Raw genomic sequence first — 23292 nt, forward strand, 5'->3', positions numbered from 1 at the left:
CCCCAGGGAGCCCCGCCCCCGGGGCCCCGCCCCGCCCGCCCCGGCGCGGCCGGCACCCCCTCCCCGCCGCCGCCGGAGTCCGGAGCCGCCGCCGCGATGTGGGCCGCGCTGCTGCTGCTCTGCGCCTGGGCCTGGCTGCTGGGGCCCGCGGCCCGCGGCGCCGCCGGCCTGTCCGTGGGCCCCCCAGGTGCGTGGCGGGGGTACTGCGCGGAGGGGGGGAACCGGGGTCCGAAGTCCAGCCTCCGCGCCCTTGGCACCGGGGAGGGGACACCGGGTCGGGAGGAACAGCGGGGCCCAGGGCTCGGGGTCGGCGCCCCGAGGAGTACCCCGCGTTGTGGGAGGGGGTCCGCATGACCCGAGGCGCGGGGAACAGGTGTCCAGGGCCCCACTGCCCAGCTGGATGCAGAGCCTCGGGCACCAGAGGCGCCCGCAACCCCCCGGTGCCTCCACCCCGACCTGGGCGCACGGAGCGCTTTGAGCGCGGGGCTTTCCCAGCCTCTTCTGGCAGCTTCTCCTGGACCTGGCACCCGGGGAATCCCGTATGTGCCCTGAGTCAGTCGGTACAAGGGGCGGGACTCTCCTGCTTGGAGGAGCAGCGGTGTTTAGCCCCTAAAACCGAGGGTGTTTGTTCCAAGGGCCCGGGGAGCAAGGCTAAGCCCCAGGACTTCCCGTTCGCCCACCCTCAGCCCAGCCCCCACAAGCTCTGAGCTCATAAGACCACCTCCCCCTCCCCCTGGGGACAGAAAAACCAGCCTGGAGACAGGACCAAGATCGGGCTAGATGTGGTCTGCTCAGAATCTGGCCTTGCTCTGACCCCCATTTATACAAGAAACACCCCAGTCTTGCAAACCTGGAGAGCACCTGAGCTTCGGGTCAGTCCCAGCCTGAGGATGACCCAGCTGTCCCCAGGGAGGGTCCTGCCTCACCCTGGTGGTGAGGCCTGCATCAGGGAGGGTGGCAAAGGAAGCCTTCCTACCTCTAGGGCAGGGCTCGGCAAACTTTCTCTGTAAAAGGCCAGGGAGTAAATATTTGGGGCTTTGTGGGCCCTGTGGTCTCTGCGGCGGCTACTTAACTGCCATTGAATCAGAAGAGAAGCCGTAGTAATATGCAAAAGAATGTCCCCATAAGCCACGATTTATGGACACTGACATTTGAATTCAAATGATTTTCAGGTACCGCAAACTGTAATTTCCCCGTCCAACGGTTCAAAAGTGTAAAAACGGCACAAAAACAGGCAGCAGACCAATTTGGTGACTGTGTTGCTCTAGATACTCCTCGCAGAGCCCCCCACCCCGCGGCTTCCAGGACCATACTTCTCCCACGAGCCACAGTGTGTTGAAATGGATCTAGTAGGGTTGGAGCCCCACCCCAGGGTCATCTCTGGCTTCTTCCACTAACCAGCCTCCTGTGTGTTGCTTTTGAAACCTCCCAGACAGAGGCAAACGCCAGTCAGTTGTCCCCTGTTCCATCTGCTTCAAACCCTGGTCCTGAGCTTCCCGAGACTGGCAGCTGCGGCAGAGTCTGCAGTCCTCCCACTGAAACCTGTCATAGGGCAGGTGTGGGGGGACATGCATTTTCCAGCAGGTTTCTGGAACGGGTCTGTGACCCACAAAGAGAGATCTAAATGCTGAACAGCAGAGATCTTCAAACTGGGGGGTGTGGATCCGCAGGGGGGCACAAAGGAATTCCAGGGGATTCTGACACAGGCTGGGAATCAATTTTCAGACTCTTTACTTCCAAAAAAGGACCTGAAGGCGGGGGGGGGGGGGGGGGGGGGTGGACTTCCCTTTCATTTGTTCTAAATCTGAACCCTGGGCTATAAACACATGGAGGGAGCAAACAGGAAGGCTCATGGAGACAGATCCTTCAAGGCCATTGTCAGTTCTTCAAGGAAACTGAAATTAAGGAGGGAGGACCCACGGGTGTCAGCTGACGGGGCCTTAGAAATATGGTTGAGTTATTCCGGCACCATGTGATCCGGGTGTGGTAAGGAGTGCAAGGCACTGAGGAACACTGATCTAAAAATGGCCTTCCTGGTCCTAGGAGCAAATAAACACTAATATTTTTATTGCTTATTGTTATTAATAAGTGAGCAATAAGCTTATTTGAACAGGATTCCTCGTGCCTTTGACCTATAAAAGAACAAAGACCAGAATTCATGGTGACCCATAAAAAAAAAAAAAAAAAGGTAATATTCACCCATGAATATATAAACCCATGTGAGTTTACTATTTATCGAATTAAGAGATGCATTTCCAATAAATGTTTACTTTCTTTAACAGTTACTTTTCATAATGTATATTTGAAATGTTTTAACCAATCAGGTATTGATAATAATGATGATGATTACTCAATCCGGAATAAATGTGTATAATATTTAGAGACATACGGGTCACAGGGGGTAGAAACAATTCAAGTGTATACTTTTTGTGTATACTTGTTGCACAAAATAATGTTAGGGGGATCAGGTATAAACATATGCTCCCTTAGGGTAAAATTTTGTGAGGTTTGGGTGGAGGAGATGGGGGTTCAGGAGAAAAAGAAACTATGTAACACATCCGACTCTTCTAGAAAAGGTGGTTCATGTTACTGATAGTGGGCATTAAATCACGGTACACAGATTCCACTGGATAGCTTGAAAAGAATGATTGATTAAGTCTTATTTCAAAATGTCGATATGGACAATAAGCTGGGACATATCCTTTGCAGCTGTTTCCATTTAAAATGAATTTTTAGCCTGGCTGGTGTGGCTCAGTGGTTGAGCATCGACTCATGAACCAATAGGTCCCTGGTAATCGGCACATGCCTGGGTTGTGGGCTTGATCCCCAATAGGGCCCCCCCTCGATGTTTCTAACTCTATCCCTCTCCCTCTCTCTCTCTAAAAAAATCAATAAAAAGCACACTTTAAAAATGTTTTAAAAAATGAATTTTTAGATAACAAAAATGCACAAGGGGGTGGAGATATTAGCAGAGGTCCCCAAACAACTGGCCGGCCTGTTTTTGTAAATAGAGTTTAATCGGAACACGGTCACGCTCATTTGTTTTCCAAATACTAGAGTGGAGTTGAGCGGCTGTGTCGGAGACCATAAGGATTGCAAAGTCTAAGATACTTACTCTGTCCTTTTAACAAAAAATTGCTCACTGTTGGGGTCTATAGATTTTTTTGATTTTTTTAAAAAATATATCTTTATTGATTTCAGAGAGAGGAAGGGAGAGGGAGAGAGAGAGAGAGAAACATCAATGATGAGAGAGTCATTGATCGGCTGCAGCCCGCAACCCGGGCCTGTGCCCTGACCGGGAATCGAACCCTGATCGCCTGGATCCTAGGTCGACGCTTAACCACTGAGCCACGCCCGGCCGGGCAGGGGGGTCTATAGATTTTTAAAATTAAGTTCTTATTGACATATACTATCGTACAGAAAAGTACACAGGTTATTAAGCGTGCATTTCAGTGAATTTCCACAAGCAGCACTCCAGCAGCCCCTTCTGTGTCCCCAAGAGCAGCCGCTCTCCTGGCTTTGACACCAGAGGTCAATGGCACATGGCTTTTCAAAGTCAATTTGAGTACCAGCTTGCTTGCATTCGGTTTTTTGTATTGCGCGTTAGGTGACACCATCCTCAGGGCTTTATGTTTAACCTAGTTTCCTAAAATGCAAAGTGGCTCTTGGGGCAGTGACTCACCGTTGTTACCGCCAGGCGCCAACGCATGATTTTTCTTTTCTTTTTTTTCTTTTTTGCAGAGACATTTCACTTTAAGTCATGGATGCTGCAGGTCAGTGCCCAACTTCTTCTTTCTAAAGTTTTTCATTCCTCTGAGTTTCCTGTTCTCAAAACAAGCTGTGCCAGATCTGAGACAGTGAAGGGGGGGTTTCCAGCGGTGCTCTCCCAGGTCTTTCCAAATAGCAGGAAGGGTCAGCTGAGTGACCACCTTCCTGGAGATCCCCAATAGCGAAGTGGGCAGGCAGCCTTTCAAGCCTTGGGGTTCATTCCATATTTTGTATTCAAATCACATTATGTGCTGGCTGCAAAGTCAATTGGAGAACACTAGTGTGTGTGCTTTTGAAAAACGGTGATTGTTTTTTTGGGGCTGTAAACTTGACCCAGCACCAGCTGTGGTACCCAGGGGTGACCTGCACTTGGCAGGTTTCTTCACCGGAACCTCTGGGGCCGTTGGGGGACGTTCAGGTAGCTTCATGGGCTCCATTCCCGCCACAGGTCCCTGGAGGCAGGGGGTTTGCCTTGTAATTTCCTGATGGGTCTCAACAGCTGAGACCCAGGACAGGGTTGCACCCACTGCCACGGATTTTTGCCTGAGAATCTTTGGCAGCAAAAAAAATAAAAGCTCCATCGGTCATCTTCTTACAAAAGAAAGCTGTGTCCTTCTGGGAGCCACGTCCAGTTCCTGGGACTTAATGCCACTGTTTTATTTTAGCACCGAAAGACGTACAGCGCAGACCAGTACCAGCACAGGCTAGAGACCTTTGCCAGCAACCGGAGGAAGATCAACGCCCACAACGCCAGGAACCACACGTTTAAAAGTACCTTGAGGATGCTTTTGCTGCAGGCTTCTCGCCCTTGGGAGGAGGGGAGCATCTCAGTGCTGGAAGGAAATCAGTTAGTGCCACCCACTCATTAAAGGCCCCGTGAGGGCCCAGAGCAGAGGGGGGAGGCCCAGTGTCTGAAGCTTCATTCCGCTGGCTCAGATCCCACTCTGCCGTTACTCTCCGTGAGATCCAATGGGTTGCAGATTTAGGACCATGCTGGGTAGTGTGACATGTCCAGGAGGCTTTGTTAAAGGTCCCCGCCCGCTCCTGCCATCCGAGGGTGCTGCCCAGATAGATGCTGAGCCCCTGCAGGGCTGTGGGTGCAGGGTCTCCGCAGAGCAACCTCCAGGGACATCTGCCTGCCCTGCAGGTCAGCGTCGCTAGAAATCCACGCAACACAGGGTGTCCACCGAGGACACCAAAGGATGGCAGTGTCAGCTAAGTTGGCGATGTGGGTGACAGGCACAAGCTGGAAGGAAGCCTGAATTGGGATCTCATTGCTGTGTGACCTGGGGCAGGGTTAAGGCCTCTGAAATGTAACTCGGCCATAAAGTAAGAGGTGAAACTGAATGAAATAGCAGATGGGGAGGCACCTGGCTGGTGCTGGTACAGAGGTTCCATACCTGGGAGTCCATCAGACTCACCAGTGGGGTCTCTGGAATAGTGGGTGCCCAGGCCCCACCCCAGACCCACTGCACCTGCGTGTCTGGGATGCATGCAGCTCCCCTGGGAATTCTTTCCCACAGCGAGGCTTGACCTTGATGCATTGAACTGACCTGGGGACACTGAATTATGACAATGAAAAATGTAAAGCGGCCAAGATGCCATGGCTGTAAAGGACACAAGTAAACATGGGGTGTCTTTCATTCTTTTCTCTATTTCTTTATTAGTGACTTATTGAGCTCTTTTTTTGTTTTGTTTTCATTTTCGTTTTTGTTTTTTCTTTTTTCCAGTGGGAATAAACCAATTTTCAGACATGACGTTTGCTGAATTTAAACAGAAGTATCTTTGGTCAGAGCCTCAGGTAGGTGTCATTCGTTGTGACCGAACCTGAGTCTCTTCACTCAGACCTTGGGAATAACCTCATGGCCTACTCGGCTTCCAGGCTGATTTGGCTCGGGGCCCAGCCACAGATGGGGTGCCCCAGGTGCTTGGGGGGCCAGAGAGGTCAGCTCCCAGCAGCTCCTCAGCCCATGCTCTCCGCCTTAGTGATGCGGACCCTGAAGTTAGGGTTGCCAGATAAATATACAGATACCCAATTGAAATAAAATGTCAGATAAAAAATGGATAATAGCCTCACTGGTGTTGCTCAGCGGTTGAGCATCGGCCCAGGAACCAACAGGTCACTGGTTCAGTTCCCAGCCAGGGCACATGCCCCAGTTCCAGGCTCGATCCCCAGCAGGAGGCAGCTGATCAATGATGTTTCTCGCTCATCGATGTTTCTCTCTCTCTCTCTCCCTCCCTCCCTCTTCCTCTCTCTAAAATCAATAAAAACATATATTTTAAAGAGCTTAATATTTTAGCATAAGTATATCCTAAACCTTGCATGGGATATACTTATACCACAAAGCTATTCTTGACTTACCTGCAATTCAGATTTAACTGAAGGAACTATGTCTTTACTCACTAAAGACTGGGCTCTCAGAGGGAACATTTAGCATTTGAGCCAATACATGGGGGCCAGGGACAGCTGTAATACTTTCAACAATAAAGCAAATTAAAATTAATTAATTAAAAAATAAATACATGGGGGCCGCATGGTTCCAGCAGCTGCCAGTCTTTCTTATTCTCTCTTGGAGATTTCATTTTAATGACACACATTTCTGTGAAAAAGGTTTGGTTTTGTATTTTCACTGGAAAAAAACTATTTGTTGTTGCAGAATTGCTCGGCCACCAAAGGTAACTATCTTCGCGGTACTGGTCCCTACCCATCCTTTGTGGACTGGCGGAAAAAAGGACACTTTGTCTCAGAAGTGAAAAATCAGGTACATGCCTGCCAACCCCCACCCTGAGCACTAGCACTGCAAGCCCGTGGGGGAACCACTAGCTGGGCAGGCAGGGTCTTATCACCTCTCCAACAGCCCCATGATGCAAGCACCCTGCTTCTGTTCTGCAAATGAAACGGGGCTAGAGGGGGGACACAACTGCCCAGGGCGCACAGCCATCGCCAGAAGCAGGTGCCGTGAGTGAGGAGGCCGGGCAGGGGCAGTGACAGGGCAGTGGCAGCCGGGATGGACAGATGGATGGGGCCAGGCAGGTGGAGTCCCCTGTGTGGGCATCTGGGAGACAGGACGGCTGGGCCTTGGAGGAGGTCAGCCCTGAGGCAGGGTTTGGGGGAACTGTTAAGGTTAGGACTAGGGGTGAAATGAGATGGGAGGTGGAAAGGTGGGAGAGAAGGTTCTAGAAACAGGACCTTGGTGAGTCCTTCCGCTGAGAAAGGGCGGGAAGAAGAATCAGTATGGGATTCAGAAGCAGGAGAGCAGGAGGGAAGGGCTGGAAGGGGGAGGCCCTTGCGGGACAGAGGGCATTGGTCAATGGGAGACAGCACTGAGGGTGCTTGGGCGCCCGTCCAGCCTCAGGCACCTCCTCTGCGACATGGGGAGAAGGCTGCCGGCCTCACGGAGCTCGTGAGGGTCAGAGTGCACCAAGGCGGGCCGGGAGCCCAGGTTCTGAGGGGCCGTCTCGCGGGGCCCAGTTACGGAACCCCCTCCCTGCTTTAGGGCAGCTGTGGCAGTTGCTGGACCTTTTCCACCACGGGGGCCCTGGAGTCTGCGATAGCCATCAAAACGGGGAAGATGCTCTCTTTGGTAAGCAACTGGCCATGGGGGTGGGGTCACCTCCTGCAGAGGCTGCAAGTTGCCCTGAGGCCTGAACAGGAGGCCCGGCCTGGACCTTTAGGGCTTTCTCCAGAAGGCTCTAGGGCTTCAGCTAACGATGCCCAGGCTGCCCAGGTCGTTCACAGAGGAAAGAGCTGGGCATTCAACCCGGCCCCCCAGAGGGAGGGAGAATGTCTGAAGGGAGTGCCCAGCCCCTGCCTCCTGTGGGGACGAGGGCCGGCATGGAGCAGGGGAGCAGGGGAGCAGGGGAGCAGGGTCTGTCCCCTTCCTGTGCCATGTGCCATGACGGGACCCATGACCATACGCACGTGCACACCTACAGCCCAGCACCTGGATAAGCAGGGCCACCCACACGCTGTCACCTGCCTGCCTGGCTGCCAGGTGGCACCTCAGCCCCTCCTGACACCTGCCGGCTGCCGGGCTGCCGCTTCAGACACACAGGGAGGGTCCCTGCCCCGGGGGAACTTATCGGTCATCTAGATGGGTCAGCCCAGCCGTCGGCTCACGGGTTTGTGTTTGCTCCTGTAGGCGGAACAGCAGCTGGTAGACTGTGCCCAGGCCTTCAACAACCACGGCTGCCAAGGGTACGTCCCTGACAGGAGGGCCTCTGCCCCTGGCACTCGGCCCAGAAGCGTCTGCGAGCTCCAGCCTGCAGGCCCACCTGTATAGATGGCCCAGGTGACACCTCTGTGTTTGTTTCTTGCAGGGGCCTCCCCAGCCAGGCCTTTGAGTACATCCACTACAACAAGGGCATCATGGGGGAGGACACCTACCCCTACACGGGCAAGGTAACTCCAGGCACCCTCGCTCCCATCACGGGCCCACCCTGGCCCCAGAGCACACCCCTTCCTGCCTCCTGCGGGGGCAGGGCTGCCCCTCCCGCCGGAACCTCAGAATTCTCTGCCTCTTCGGGTCCACTCCTCCACCTCTTCTGCCACCTAAGCGGGCAAGCCCAGGGCCTCTTCCACCATCTGTGCCAGCCCACCGCTCCCCCTCGCCTCTCCCACACCATACCCACCGCTTTCCCTCCTGCCATCCGTCGGGAGCGTGTCCACGCAGTTAGACTCACTCCTGGGACACTCTCCTGGGCCCGCACCCACTGTGCCCAAGGTGCGCCTGCCATCAGCCCAACCCAGCCCCAAGCCTGTGGCTCCGCCTATATCTCCTCAGTGATGAGCAGCACCAGCCTCCCCCAAAACCTGTGGGCCACCAATGGTCTGTTCTGGGGACAGTCTCCCCCCGAGACCCTCACTTCAATCTGCCTTCTGGCCACCGCAGGCCCTCTCATGCCTGCTCCTTCGGTTCCTCCGTGGTCCTGCCACCACTCAGCCTTGGCTTCCTTCATACTCGGTCACTGAGGGCAGCCTCCCCTCGGGCACCATCCACTGGGGCTGCCAGCGTGGCCAGCGTGGCCTCTCAGACCTGGCCGACCACCTGCTGCCTGGCTCAGAGGTCTTCAAAGGCTCCTCAGGGCTACAAGATCAAGTCCAGCCTCTGGCCTGCGCTCCGAGGCCTGCCCCACCCCCACCCCCACCAGCCTTCACATTCCCCCTCCCAAACCTCATCTTCCCCACAACCGCGCGCTGGTTCCTGCTCTCATCACCCGACCTCCTTTCCCTCCGTGGGACTTTCCTCTGTGCCCTGGACTGAGACTGGCACCTCCCCTCCCCTGCAGGCTCTTCCTGGGCTCCATTCCCCGGTTTCCTTGGGCAGGGTTAGGCCCCTCCCAGGCTCCCGCCTCCGTAGGCCCTGGCTAGTGCAGGACCATCTCCTGCCGCTGGGCTGTGAGCTCCCTGAGAAAACGACACCTCTCACGCAATCTGAAGTGACCCCAGGCCCAGGCACATGTAGCTTTGGTTTTGTAAATGTTAGGACTATGTGGGGGAGGCCTGGAGCTGGGTGGCCCTCACCTGTGCTCCATGCCCTTTGCCACCCTGAACAGGATGGCCACTGCAAGTTCCAGCCCGAGAAGGCCATTGCTTTCGTCAAGGACGTGGCCAACATCACCCTCGTGAGTACCGGCCCCTCCCTCTCCCACTCAGAGGCAGGCAGCCGTTCCCTGCAGCAGGTCACTTGATTAATGGTGACTCAGTCCCCTGAAGGAAGGACCACTGGTGGGACTGGAGGGACAGACAGCCACTCTGATCTGGGTCTGCACAGGTCTTCCCGCTCATTTCCTGTTTTCTTGTAAAGAATTAAACAAGGGTGTGAGCATGTGTGATGTCACCGGGTGTGACCTCACTGAGCAGAATACACCAGTTAGGAGGAGCTGGGTTACAATGCGGTAACTGTGCCACAGACCTGAATGGCTGAACGCTAAGTTCCAGTGTCTCCTGTAGGACCGGTCCCTCGATAGAGGCAGGGCTATGCCAGGAGCCAGGCAGAGGAGGGCAAGAGGGGTCAATCGTGACTGTCAAGTCTCACAGTCAGGCCTAACCCCAAGTGGGTGGGGAAGTACAGACTTCCCGTTTCTCCAGGAGAGCTGCAGTAGGTGGGAGCGGCCTTGGTGACCCCGGGGTGTGTGAGGATGTGTGTAAAGGCAAAGAGCGTCTCCAGGGGTGTGGCATGCAGGTGTGATGTGTGTACTCGGGAGCCTGAGGCCGGCTACATGCATGTCCACAGATGTGTGCAGCTCCTATCTGTGCAGTAGCAGTGGCCACCACATGGATGGAGTCCATGCAGAGCGCTTGCTCAGCAGCAGTGACGAGATGAAGTGCATGGAGCACTTCCAGGTGCCATACCAACCACTTAACACATATAATCTCCTTCAGTCAGACGACATAGCCCTGGGAGATAAGTGTCATGACTACCTTCATCTCAGAGGAAGAAACAGGTTCAGAGTGGTTGGGTCACTTGCCCAAGGTCACAGAGCTCTGCCGGATTTGAGCTGAGATCATATCATCCCAGAACCTGTGTCACATAACACAGATGTTTGTGCCAGCCCTGAATTTATCTTTAGAAAACAGCCAGTTTCCCTTAGACACACCCACCAAGGCCTGCCTGGCTCGGGGCCACTTACATCCTACCAACTGGCAAATTGAGGCTCGAAGGAATCCCTTTTGTCTGGTTCCCAGGGGAGCCTTGTTAGTGGCCTGCAGGGCCCTGATGAGCCCGCCAGCACTGGCATCCAGGCCTCTCTGGCATGGCCTCGGGAATGTGGGCAGGAATGTGGGCACATGCTCCTGCCAGGCAAGCCTCCTGCCTTCCCTGCCTCCATCTTCCCCGGCCTGTCTGGGCTCATGGCCTTTTCTGACATCAGCTGTTTGCTTTTTGCAGCTGGGTCTTTGCCCAGCCCTCCAGGGAGGCAGGACTGAGGGCAGGCTGGGTGCCCGTTCCCTCAGGCGCCCCTTCCCTTCAGCCGAGCCCTGGTCTCAGCTCACCTAACCTCCACCCTCAAGTCCACTCCCCAAGGTCCAGGGCCAGAGGAATGGCCTCATTAGCTCACCTAAACTGGTGGGTTCCCAGCAGGGACACTTTCAATAAACGCCTGGGACCCACTCAAGACACCAATGTCACAGTTTGCGCTGCAGCCAGGGCAGCCCCGGGGCCTTTTTAAAACTTCCCCAGGTAGCTTTGGCTGTTGCTCTTACCTGGGCTGTTGCTCTTACCTGGGCCGCGCTGTGCACGGAAGCCTCTGATTTCCCCCCGCCGCCTTCCCGGCTAGAGGGGACGAGTCCTCCCTGGGCACACAGCCTTTCGCTGGGCCTGCTCTCGGTCCCACCAACAGCTAGGTCTTATTTGCTCACGGACTCCTAACCCTGTGTTCCACCATGAAAGCTCCTTAGCCTGGCTTTGGGGGTGGGGGTGGGGGTAGGGGCGGTTCAGGGATGGAGTGGGGGGGGTGTCACCCTTCTCTGGCTCATGAGACCCCAGCGAATGGTTACAAGTGAGTGGGGTGCTATCCCAAAGGGTGCAGAGTTCCCAAGGAACATAGCAGGGAGGAGACGAGAGATGACCCGACAGACCAGGCTAGTCAAGGCAGGGCGGTCACAGGGGGGCTAGGGTTTGGGAGGAGGGACCTGTAAGCCAAAGAGAAAATCCAGAGGGGTTCCTGGCCATTCCGACATAGGAGGGTGGGGGTCCCCATACTACCCCCAACATTTGCTGTGTGGGGCAGCTGCTTTTTGGTCTAAAACCAACAGCCTTCTCTTCCTTCCTCCTGAACATCTGCATTGCTCTGGGCCTGTCCTCGACCTCGGGGCAGAGAGCCACATTTTGAAGGTGGGGTGGGGAGGGGACAGGGGTCACATGTGTCCACCTGTCAGTCTTCCTGTCTGTCCGCAGAATGACGAGAACGCCATGGTGGAAGCAGTGGCCCTGTACAACCCCGTGAGCTTTGCCTTCGAGGTGACCAGTGACTTTATGCTGTACAGGAAGGGCATCTACTCCAGGTGAGACCCTTCCTCCACGCCCGCCCCGTGCTGGCACCGTATTCAGTCCCCACCATCCCCCCGCACCGTGCTGACGCAGAGAGCAGGGAGGTCAGGCCAGGCCAGGCGCAGGGACAGAATTTGACCTTTTGTCTCTCTGAGGGAAGATCCAGGCTCAATATTCTAAAGCTGTGAAACAGAGAAGAGAGAGTAGCTGCTCCGACGGAGCCCTGAGCTAGCAGCTCACAGCGGGCCTCTGCAGACAGAACCTCCCCGAGGCTCCTGAGCCCGTCGGACACGCTTCGGCTCCCCCAGCCCCTTCCCGCAGCTGCCCAGCCACCTCCGTCACCCTCTCACTCTCCGGCTGCTCCCAAAATGCTGGCTTGTCCACCAGGGCTTTGACCTCAGCCCTCTCCCCTCCCCACCGCCACAGCCCGCTGTTTGCTGGGAACTTCCACGTGGGGTCCGACCATGCCCGGCAGCAGACCCACCTGCCGTTTCCCACTGGATGGCCTCGGGTCCTGTGTGTCTCCTCCCCATCTTTGGACACTGCCCGGTTAACGGTGCTCAGAGCCGCTGTCACCTCCCCGAGTTGCTGCCCCAGCTCACTATGCCTGTCCTGTAGCTGCCTCCTCACTGGCCTGTCCCTGTGCCCTGCCGTCCTCCCCTCGGAGCCAAGTCAGCCTTCCCTACTGTCCGCAGCCTTAGCTCGGCTGATCTGTCTACCTCCAAGCTCATCTTCCACCAAAACGGCCCCATCCTGCCCTGGCTGGTGTGCTCAGTGGTTAGAGTGTCAGCCCGTGCACTTCAGGGTCTCAGGTCTGATTCTGTTCAAGGGCACATACGTGGGTTGCAGGTTCGACCCCCGGCCCAGATTGGGGCATGTGCGGGAGGAACCAATCGATGTGTGTCTCTTTCACATCAATGTTTCTCTCTCTTTCCCTCCCTCCCCCTTCCTCTCTCTAAAAATCAATGGGAAAAAAACAACCACCTACCCCATCCTCCCATTCCCCCATGCACCGCTCCGGCTGCACCAAAGCTTTTAGTTCCACGTGTGTCCCCTTCTTGGGGAGCCTCCTGACCCACCCACCCTGTACTCCACGAGTCAGATCCCCTCCTCCGGGCTCCCTCAGCTTCCCACTGTCCCGGCCCTCAGTGCACTGTGTAGAAGTAGCCAAACGAAGGTTCCCCCAGGGCAGGAGCAGGGCTCTGCATGCCGGTGCCTTGTCCCAGGCCCAGCCCATACCAGGAACTCAGTTACATACACATCAGCTGAATTAACACGTATCCCGGCAGAAGTCTGTCCTCTGGAACCTCTTGAAATTTCTTCATGGAAACTAGTTCACTACTGTCAGTGGAAAACCTGTTATTTGCCTTAAATACAGGTAGTCTTAAAAATAAGTCCCAGGGCAACAAAGCCTTTGCACTTACAGCTCTCACTGGGAGGGCCCCTCTCTCCTCGCTGGGAGAGACTTTGGCAAGTGTCAGGGTGGGAGCCAGGCTAGTACGTCGATAACCAAGGCTCTGTTGCGTGAGCACAACTAAGAGAACACGTCCCTTGCACCGTGAGGGAAGGAGAGCTGATTCACCTTAAAGGCCTCCCTTCTGGAAACACTGCATGAAGCACTCAGAGACACTGGATGTGAATGACTTCACGTTCATCCCTCCCATATTTTCAAACCATTTTTATTTTTGTGTTCCAGTACTTCCTGCCATAAAACTCCAGACAAAGTAAACCACGCCGTACTGGCTGTTGGATACGGAGAAGAAAATGGGAAACCCTACTGGATCGTGAAAAACTCCTGGGGCCCCCAGTGGGGCATGAACGGGTAAGTGGTGCCCGGGACCCTGTGCTGGGCAGGGGCAGAATTACTCAGGTCTGGGAGCCCCAGACGGGCCACATTTAGCTTCCAAGAATGTGGCTAAGTGGTCAGAGCGGCAGCCCACGTACCAGAGGGTTGCGGGTTTGATTTCTGGTCAAGGGGATGTACCTGGGTTGCAGGTTCCATCCCTGGCCAGAGGCAACCAATCCATGTTTCTCTCTCACATGAATGTCTCTCTCTCCCTCTCTAGCTCCCCTGCCCCCCCCCCCCAGTCTCTCTAAAAAAAAAAAAAAAAACAAAACACAAATCAATGGAAAAATACCCTGGGGCAAGGATTAACCAAAAAAAAAAAAAAAAAAAAAAAGGAAAGGAGCTGGTTCAGCCGAGCCCTAGCCCAGGCCAGGGAGTGGGGGGTGGGGTGGGGTGAGAATGTGACCTCCATGCAGAGACGCCTCCAGCAGCCCCCTTCCTTTGCTAGGCCCCAGGCCTTAACAAGTCAGTCAGAACAGGAGTCCGTTTGGCTCCACAGGACCCACGGCCACTGCTAGAAAAACAGGCTAATCCACCATCTGGGAGGGTCCATTGGTGGGAAACCAAGGCAGCAAGTCTGTCCCTGATGGTTGAGAGCCCCTCCTTCTGAGGGAAAGGGGCTGAACCCATGTGGCCTGGGCACATATCCTGAGGTGACCCTCTCTGTGTGTGTCCTCCCAGACTCCGTGTCCGTCCTTTGGGGGTGGGGAGACACAGTGGTGACTAAATAACTATATGAGGGCCCAGGAAGGGCTCACCAGGGGCCCTCAGGAAATTCCCGGGAGAAATGAGAAATGGATCGAGTTCACAGTCAGCCCTGTGACCTCCTGGAGAGAAACAAGCCCGATGCCACTGCTTTATGAATAATTCAGGGGGCTGATCCCTGGAGTCAGATCTTGGTGAGCAGCCAGACACTGCGGAAAGGTCTGTGGTGAGGAAGCTGCACACCAGGCCTCAGCCCGCTCTCTCCGCCCAGGTACTTCCTCATTGAGCGTGGGAAGAACATGTGTGGGCTGGCCGCCTGCGCCTCCTACCCCATCCCGCTGGTGTGAGCCCCGACGCAGCAGTGACCCGCTGGTGGAGACAAGGAGGGACCCCAGGCAGCCTGGGCCGCTGGCAGGCGGTTTGCTCCAGAGGATGTGGGGGGAGCCACCCAGGGCCCTCGCTCCGGGAGGAGGAATTCCAGCAACAAGCCCACCTCATCTCCTGACCAAACGTGATCACCAGCCATGTGCCTTAGGCCTTGTTTTTAACTGACTCGTACCCACCAAGAATGTTCTTTATTTCCAGAGGGGAGAGCACTCGTGACTCTTTGTGGCCTTGATTGAATAAACATTCTGTGAGCACCTCCCCAGGCCAGGCCAGTGCTGTGTGTGCTGTGCGCTTGGGACTAAAGGCAACCCAGACTGGGCCTGCCCTTGGGGCCCAGGTTTCCCAAGAGGGAGGCATCGTGGAGCTTGCCCAGGTGTCTGGCTGGGAGGACAGTGTGGGTGCCAGGTGGGGGACCCAGGGGGGAGAGCATTTTCTGACGGGGTAAGGGGCCTGGGGGTTCACATGTCCTACCTCCCGCCACCTCCCTGCGCCGCTGGGACAATAGCATAGACACTGTGTTGCCCAGCCCACGAGCACCACTACAGCCCACCAGCGAGAACCTCACCTCCACAGTAAACCCTGTCGAGTTTAGTTTATTTCACAAAACCACCAACAGGCCAAAATCCAGTTATTATTTTTCAAATGCTTCTTTCTCTACAGACATGAGTTAACGTGTGCAAATACACCAACTCCCGTGAGTTGGTACATAAATATTTCTGGTACAGAAACTCATTAAACAAATAAGCCACCTTACTCTGAACTTCCTATCACAAAAAAATCCCCTGAGGGTCTCCTGACAACACATCAAATGCAGAGAGGGTGTGAAAGGGAAGGTTTGCCTGATTCCCACCAGCGGTCACTTCATTCAGGAAGTTTTCTGAACTCAAATGAAGTTTAAACTTTTAATGACTGTTTTTCAGCATCCAAAGTGTTGGGAGGGGCAAGCGGACTCCCAATTTCACATGAGTCTCAGCAGGAGGCTGTGTCACTGGGACTGGTTCAGAAGGATCACCAGGCCTCCTGGAAACAGCTGTGCAGAGGGACAGACAGGATCTTTCCAGAGCGCTCTGGCCTGCCAAGTCCAAGGTTCCTGTGCCCGGGGGGAGGGAGAGGTGGTGGTAAGACTGAATCTTCCCTACAGCCCCGGTGGGGCCGAGCCCAGGGACGTGGGAGTCAGTGGCCTCCTTTCGTGGTGGCTGTGCAGTTCACGTGGGCTCCTCACCACTGACACTTTCTTACTAGTTTTATTACACATGACTTGTCAGGCACCATCTCGTCACACCCAGTATGTCCGCTCCTCACACCCCTTTGAGGCAGACACTCCATTTTCAGATGAGGAAACTGAAGCACAGAGTGTGATTAAGCAACATACCCAAACCACAGAAATCAGCCAGTGGCAGTTAGGATTCGCTCGAGTTGGCTCTCGGCCCCTCCCCTCTGCTGCCTCCTTTCCAAAGCAATTCAAATATAGGCCCAGGGGTGGCAGCTGACACCATCTGTCCTGTGGTTTCCCTCCCGCCACCGTTAAGATGAACTTCTTTTTTTTACAGTTCTTAGTATATATATTTTTGAGTATTTTAAAGGAAGTGTTCTAACATCAAGTGAGAGAACTGAATCTGGGCTAAAGACAGAAGACGTTCATTATTATGGAGCCACACTTTGACCAGCTTCCCGTGGCCGTGTGAATGGAAGACGAGCTGCTTGTTCCAAGGGGGTAAACGCGATCCTTGGTTGGCTGCGTGTAGTTCAGCAATGTGACCCAAGGTGTGGGGAAGCCAGTGTGCCCAGGAACCCAGGTGAAGGCAGGGACAAGGGACCGCCATGGAGTAAGCAGGCTCATGGCAGGAAAGGCACATAGGGGACTCCCCAAGGGGAAGAGAGGAGATCCGAAGGCTGACCCAAGTCCGGAATCCAAAGGTCCATGGGGACAGGGTCCCACAGAGGGTAGTATGGACTGAAGCCCCTCAGGGCTTAGGGACCTTGGAGGATATCCTGCTCTGAGGAAAAAGGCCGAACACATGATGCCGAGGAGCAGCTTTAGGGTACTGGAGTGCGGGGTGCCATGACGCCCTATGCAGATGCCCCAGGGTGGGCCAGGCCTATAGACTGTAGGGAAACCCTTAAAAGAGCGACACCAGTGGCCACGACGACCACTTACTGTGCACACCTGTCTGGTCTCTCGGTCTGGCTGTAGAAGGACTGGCCCCTCAAATTCTTGGACAGAGGGGTAGTCAAGAATGACGAATGAGACCCCGTGCTTATCAGATACCTGGGAAGTAGCAGTGAAAGAGTGCGTCCCACATTGGTGACACAGATCACATCGGGAACCTCTGAGGTCCCAGACCGGTCCTCCATACTGGCATCTTTGCGTCTCTGCTCTGGGACCAAGAAGGGCAGGATGATTCAGTCCCTGAATAAAGCTTAGAGCCATCACCTATGTCATAAGCATGGTACTCCGGCTGACCGGGGGTGGGGGCAGGGGGTCAGCAATGCCAGTACTATCGCTAGGCCCACAGGGTAGTCTGAGCTCATGCCAGAGAGCACAGGTCAAGGACAGACCAAACATCCCCCTTCTCCTTACACACACACAGCCTCAACAGTGTGTGTGCGCGTGCGTGCCTGTGTCTGTCCTTAATCAGCCCTGGACACAACACCCGTGTGCCCCACCCCCACCCAGTAGCAGGAACCATGGCCCCCGCTCTGCTGCCTTCTGTCCCTCTCAAGGCTGAACGCACATCCATCTGTTCTTCTGAAACCACCCCCTTCAGCTCTCTTTTCTTCTTCGTTTTCAATTCCTACTTTTCTAGTATCATTCTCCAATGTTCTATATGTTGAAATGCAAGCAAGCAACACACATAAAGAAACTTTGTTCTTTCCCCAACCACATTCTCCCCAAAGGGCGCTGCCCAGCCCAGCCCCACAAACCCCACCTGACAGTCGGGCTCATCAGCGCAGGCAGGACAGGTGAACGTTTGTGCCACGGCAGGAGCGGCAACAGTGACCTTCCCCTCAGCCCCAACCCCGGGGAGCGGTCTGGGAGGACCTGCCCTGCGCCGTGAACAGTGCTCGGCCCGGAACGGGTGTGAGGAAGAAGAATCGACACGCTTCTGGGTTATCTGACTTTCTTTCAACAAAGCACACACCCTATTGTTGCTCGTATTCTGGGGCACAGGAGCCGCTGGGATGAAAATAGTGTATTCGCTTTATTGCTGGACCTCACAGTCAAGGGATCCTCACCTCACTGGGAACCCAGGGGACCCACGGGTCACACCTGCAGACACAGAGGGGCAGGAGTCATGGGGAGAAGGGGGAACTTCACCCCAGCTCAGGCTTGATGGGTGTTTCAGACAGAGCCAAAGCTAGCCCAAGCCATGACCTTCTTGCCATTCAAATCAAATTAAGTCACCTTGTGTCCATAGGAAGTTGGGGAGATACAACTTTCCTCCCCAAAACTGGCCAAGAGAGTTGACCAGCTGGCAGCAGCTGCCCCCGGACTGCTGGAGTTGGGACTTACAAGTCTGGAACCCCTGGGGCAGGCGGGAGGTTGAGGTCAAGAATCTGGACGGATTCCCCATGAGGATGCGCGTTTCTAAGCAACCTGACAGCACCATGTGTGGAAAGGAGAGCAGAGGGCCAGGCACTGAAATCCTCAGTCATGGGAAGTGAGGGGTCATGAGGAAAGGTGAGGGGAGGTCTGATGCGTGAGTTTCCAAGGTGCTAGGATCAGATTATGCACTTTCCTATGTTGTCAGTTTTTACCTGAATAAATCATTTAAATCTTAACAAATCAACTTCTACAAATTTAATTTCTTGTTTTGTCCATAATGATTGGGTAATATTCCATGATAGGAATGACCCCATGGCTATTTATTTTTTTATAATCCTTCCCCATCTGGAAAAAATACACAGTTAATAACTATAGGAAAATACCTTTCAATGTGGGCAGTTCTATCCCCAAGAAGTGGCCTATATGAGTTACAAGCAGCAAAGAGGCAGAATGAAAGCATGAACTGCTTTTGTGACTGGGCTGGTACCTGAAGGAGCAGGAGTGCCCTCAATCCAGTCCCCAGGAAGGGAAAGATCCTACGCCCTGACTCTCACCTTCTAGCCTCCTCTAATGCCACCTACTGGGAGAACTTAACAAGCAGCCAGTCAAGAAAGGAGAAACCAAATTTAGAGCCCCAAGCCCAGCATCTGAAAACCAACAGAGCTGAGACCCAACAGTATCAGAACCAATCAATCCCATCCTCCCCTTCATACTCAGCATCCACACCCCTGACCAGAAACACACGTGACCACGGTACAGTAACAGCCAACACTGCAAGCTTTCCACTTGCGAGATGCCCATGTCCTTCATACCAAGGAAGACACTGGCCCTCGCCACCAGAGGCGGCAGTGAACTAACTAGTCCCTTGCACCCATCATGGTGCCGTGTTAATGACCCCTCTAACTCAAATAGTCCCACCTCAACCTTCCGTAACATAAGAAAATGCACATCGCTGCTGTCCTTGTCCTCACTTCTATAGTTCTCACAAGGCCATAGCTGGTATTTTAAAACTTCTTCCTATTGTTTCCTTTGCTCTCTGCCAGCCTCTCAGCTGCTTTTTTTTTTTTTTACCAGTCTCAATCCTCAATGGTCTTATCTTTTGTAGTTTTCTGTAGTTTTCTATTTAAGTTTTCCTAAAGGTGTGTAAGTACTCAGAGGTGCCCAGAGACTCCTCTGGGGCCCTGACATGGTCCTCCCTGGCCCCACCTGCTCCTTGAACCAAAGCCAATCACCCAGCCAGTACAGCAGCCCCTCTTGACCTGTGGTTCAGTGGATGAGGAATCCAAATGCTGGCTCACCATCGAGGCCAATGGAACCATCATGTCCCCTGGAGAGAGCATTTCTCCTGGGGAACCAAATCCCCCAAACCAGCAGAACCCAAAGTTGCAGGAATGGGAAGCGAACATTTGGTTTTTGAGGCCACTACTATCCCAACATGAATTCCCAGTCCTGTGTATTCTGAGATCACCAGCACATACCACACCTCCTTAAAGTTAGATCTCGCTCCCAAGTAGCATCACACCGGAGGCTTCAGTATCTCATTCCACCACCCTCAGGCTGACGCGGCCTGTCAGAAGAAACGTCGTACACAATACCATGGGCAGCAAGTAAAGATCTCCGAGTCCACAGATGACAATGGTGAAAGGGTTACAGAGCAGGCAAACCCGTATCTAGACACCTAGAGCACACATCTGTTCCCGTGGGGATAAACTGGGGCACCCTCCATGATGGAAAAGATCCAAAGTAATCGCCCCATTGCCAGGTGACCGGATGGTAACCCCAGAGGACGGCATCTCACCAGGGGCTGGCAGACACAGCAACCAGTAATGGAGAGTAGCCAGGTGTTCAGTTTACCTACTGTTGCATTACAAATCACACCAAAATTTTGTCACTTGAAACATTAACATTTACTTTGCTCACAAATCTGTGATTTGGGCATCAGGACTTGGGAGGGGGCAGCTCATCTGTTCCATCCAGCATCAGCTGGGAAGGTGGAAGGCAGGGGTTATGGTCATCACAAGGCTCGCTCACTCACGTCTGGCAGTGATGAGGCCTTAGCTGGGACTGTGGCTAAGACATCTACAAGTGCTCTCTACCTGGGATGACACATGGAACCCAGTCCATCATAGATGCCCTGTAGTGAACCCTCAGACACAAGTATCTTCACTCTAGATGTATTCAGAGGCCCATCTACATAACTCTTACCCAGAAATGCTTGCACCAATCTTCCATATTGTATAAAGAGCTGTCAACATTTGGAAAATTTTCTTAACTCAGTGAACCAATATTTTCTAAGTGACCAATGCAGTTATAAAACAATAAGTTTAGCATCCAAAGACTAAAGGATTTCAACATAGAGCAAAAAAAATTCACAGGGTTTCACATTCCCCATTGCAGCTAACCTTTAAGAAACATTAAGAAATGGCCAACTGTTTAGCTTTGGTGCAGTCTCAAAGAATATCCCAATTATCTGAAACAACTATTAAAATACTCCTTTTTTTGTGTAAGGCTGCATTTTCTTCAGGTATCTCAGCCAAAACAATGTACTGCAACCAAAACAATGAATGCAGGACAGAGTTGTCTATTATTTGCAAAAACATAGAACAATGCCCTTTCTCTCCTGAATTTCTTTTGGAAAATAATGACAAATATGCTATTTATGGTAGTGTGTATTTCACAAATTTTTTAAATTTCTCACTTTAATTTTTAACATGGTAAATATCAACATATATAACCCACATAAACAAAAGCTTTTTAGAGTCCTTGTTGAGAACTCTTTCTAGGCAGCCTTTTCGGTTCTCCTCAGTAGGTCATCAGAACACTAACACTCAAACATGGTCTGAGAAGCCTCGCAACACAAAGAGGTCCAGCACGTAAGCCCTGCCTTAGGTGTCATGGTGAGCAGTACAAGCAGCAGCAGGTTGGCTTATCAATCTGGATGGGAACATCCCAACTTGCTCCAGACCACTGCACCCCTAGAAAAATCACCGAAGTGGCAGCAAGCCCATGAATTCTCATGGGTTTATCTCCGATCACCTAGTTCAAAAGTGACCCCACAAAACCACAACAGAACTGCTCAGCTGAGCCCAGCAAAACCCTAGAATCATGAGAAATAAATCCATTTTAAGTCAACTAAGTGTTAGAGTAACACGAGAGATAACTTTTATACAGTAACATTAAAGTCCCATGTATTTATCATTTTCTCTGAGCTTTACTTCTTTATGCAATTCCCCAACTTTCTATACTATATCCTCTAGTATTATCTTTCCCCAGTTTCCGTTGCTTGTAAATTCTGATCTATTTTTCCAGCTTTGTTTGAAACTTTTTAGTTCTTAAACAATGTTTCCTGCGTTTAGAATTTGGGGAATAAAAAAAATTCAGAGGGTTTCTTGAATCTTTAGACTTGACATTGGCAGCAATCTCTATTCTTCCTCTGCCCCTCTCTCTCTATGTAGCCCTTACCACCTTAGACATGACCAAATCGGTTTATCACGTTCTTTGTCCTTTATCACCTTATTTTCCAGCTTTTTGTCTCTGGCCCTCTACATACTTATTTCTTGCTGACCTATCTTCCAGTGTACTTCTTTTCAGCTGCGTCTAGTCTATTAAATCCCTATTTTAGCTATTCTATGTTCCAGTTTTATAACTGCCATTTGGCTCCTTTTTAGTTTTAAGTTATCTGCTGAAATTCTCAACTGTGATACCTCTCTCTGAATATGGTAGGCATCGTTCTTTAAAGTGTCTTATAACTCCAATATGTGAATAACTTTTATTAAAAAAATGACTCAGGGTGTTCGAGGATCATTTGGTATCCTGAGTCTGTTTCTCAGAGACTCTGTTCTTTATTCTTTGTCTCACATACTTCTTTGTTCTTATGTGAACATTATATTTGTGAATTCTTTGAAGAAATAATGACATCTCACTCACCCATATCCCTAAGGTATAACCTTGTGGGGTCCTAATTCCTTGGCAGGCCCCCGACTTCATGTCCTTTAGCCCAAGTGAGATTGTCAAAAGCACCAGTCAGTCTGTCAGGCGCACAATGACCTTAACACCTGCAAGATAAAGGCAGCACTAAACATGGGCTTCCATCCCTGGGACTGTCTTCCCTCAGATCCTGGCCTATCAAGTCTTCCCCAGCTTCATATGTCTCCAATGTCTTCACGCACATTTCACAATTCTGCACATTTCCTAGAATCCTCAGTGGTAGGTTGGCCTGAATAACCAAGTGTGCCATTACTTTACAATGGTGCCTTTGTGAAGTCTCTCTCATTCCTTTTCTCATGTTTACAATTCTTTTTCTCTTCAATTATTTGAGAGAGGCGTTATATACAATATTCCTGTTATCTAGATTTAGGGTAGACAAACTTTGGGAGTTTGAACTTTTTTAGTCTCTTTTTGTGCCCATCTACATATTTACAAGGAAGTAATATAATTGATCTTGCATTTCTACGCATTCTGTAGTGGGAGTTTTCAAATGACACATTTGCAACTCCTATACTGCTCTGAAACAAGTCTCCAGACCTTTTAAAAAAAACCACCGTATGTACATAATCCCTGAAATATGGTATTTTTAATACACTGTAATAGTGTTATCCACTTGCTTTTTGCATTGAATAGCATCTGAAAACAAGCCTAGAGACAAACAAACAAAACAACAGTCAAACAACAACACCACAGTCAAGTGAAGAAAAAGGTGGTATTATTTAAGAGTGAATCTTAACCTAACCCAACTTCACTCCCATAATTCAAACACTATCAAAGAGAAAACAAAGTCTTAAGGAGTGAAGTAGCACAATTGTGTTAAACAATATTGGCAGCAGTAGGAGAACGAATGTGGGGGGCAGTAGGAAAATGTAAAGACTAGGAAACTATTAAAAAACACACTCTGATAGACACCAGGGGGGGAGATAGAAAGGAAAATTATTTGAGAATTAATAAGACTCTGAGAATGAACGGATGTCTGTGTGGCTGGAGAATGGGAGGGGTTAGGGGTGACCTAGGCAACCTTGACTCTGCTTGTAATGCGCCCTGCAAAGTGGCGGCTA

The 23292-nt window shown here is 52.3% G+C and overlaps 1 protein-coding gene across 1 annotated transcript; it reads left to right on the plus strand.

Moving 5' to 3' along the window:
* The first annotated feature begins 96 nt into the window (after positions 1-96).
* CTSH (cathepsin H) lies at positions 97-15074 on the plus strand. Its single transcript, XM_087829081.1, has 12 exons — positions 97-187; positions 3742-3773; positions 4434-4539; positions 5499-5569; positions 6426-6530; positions 7266-7352; positions 7911-7966; positions 8089-8170; positions 9325-9393; positions 11667-11773; positions 13456-13581; positions 14582-15074. The coding sequence occupies exons 1-12, from the start codon at positions 97-99 to the stop codon at positions 14655-14657; spliced, it is 1008 nt and encodes a 335-aa protein (XP_087685207.1). The 3' UTR covers positions 14658-15074.
* The last annotated feature ends 8218 nt before the right edge of the window (positions 15075-23292 follow it).

Source organism: Miniopterus natalensis, chromosome 22 (assembly GCF_054644295.1).
Source record: "Miniopterus natalensis isolate mMinNat1 chromosome 22, mMinNat1.hap1, whole genome shotgun sequence".
Classification (NCBI taxonomy): Eukaryota; Metazoa; Chordata; class Mammalia; order Chiroptera; family Miniopteridae; genus Miniopterus; species Miniopterus natalensis.

Bases quoted from the DNA above. Each gene is read 5' to 3' on its own strand.
- CTSH (XM_087829081.1), top strand. From the start codon at position 97: ATGTGGGCCGCGCTGCTGCTGCTCTGCGCCTGGGCCTGGCTGCTGGGG. The intron at 188-3,741 runs GTGCGTGGCGGG...TCTTTTTTGCAG, and splicing joins CCTGTCCGTGGGCCCCCCAG to AGACATTTCACTTTAAGTCA. The intron at 11,774-13,455 runs GTGAGACCCTTC...TTTGTGTTCCAG, and splicing joins AGGAAGGGCATCTACTCCAG to TACTTCCTGCCATAAAACTC.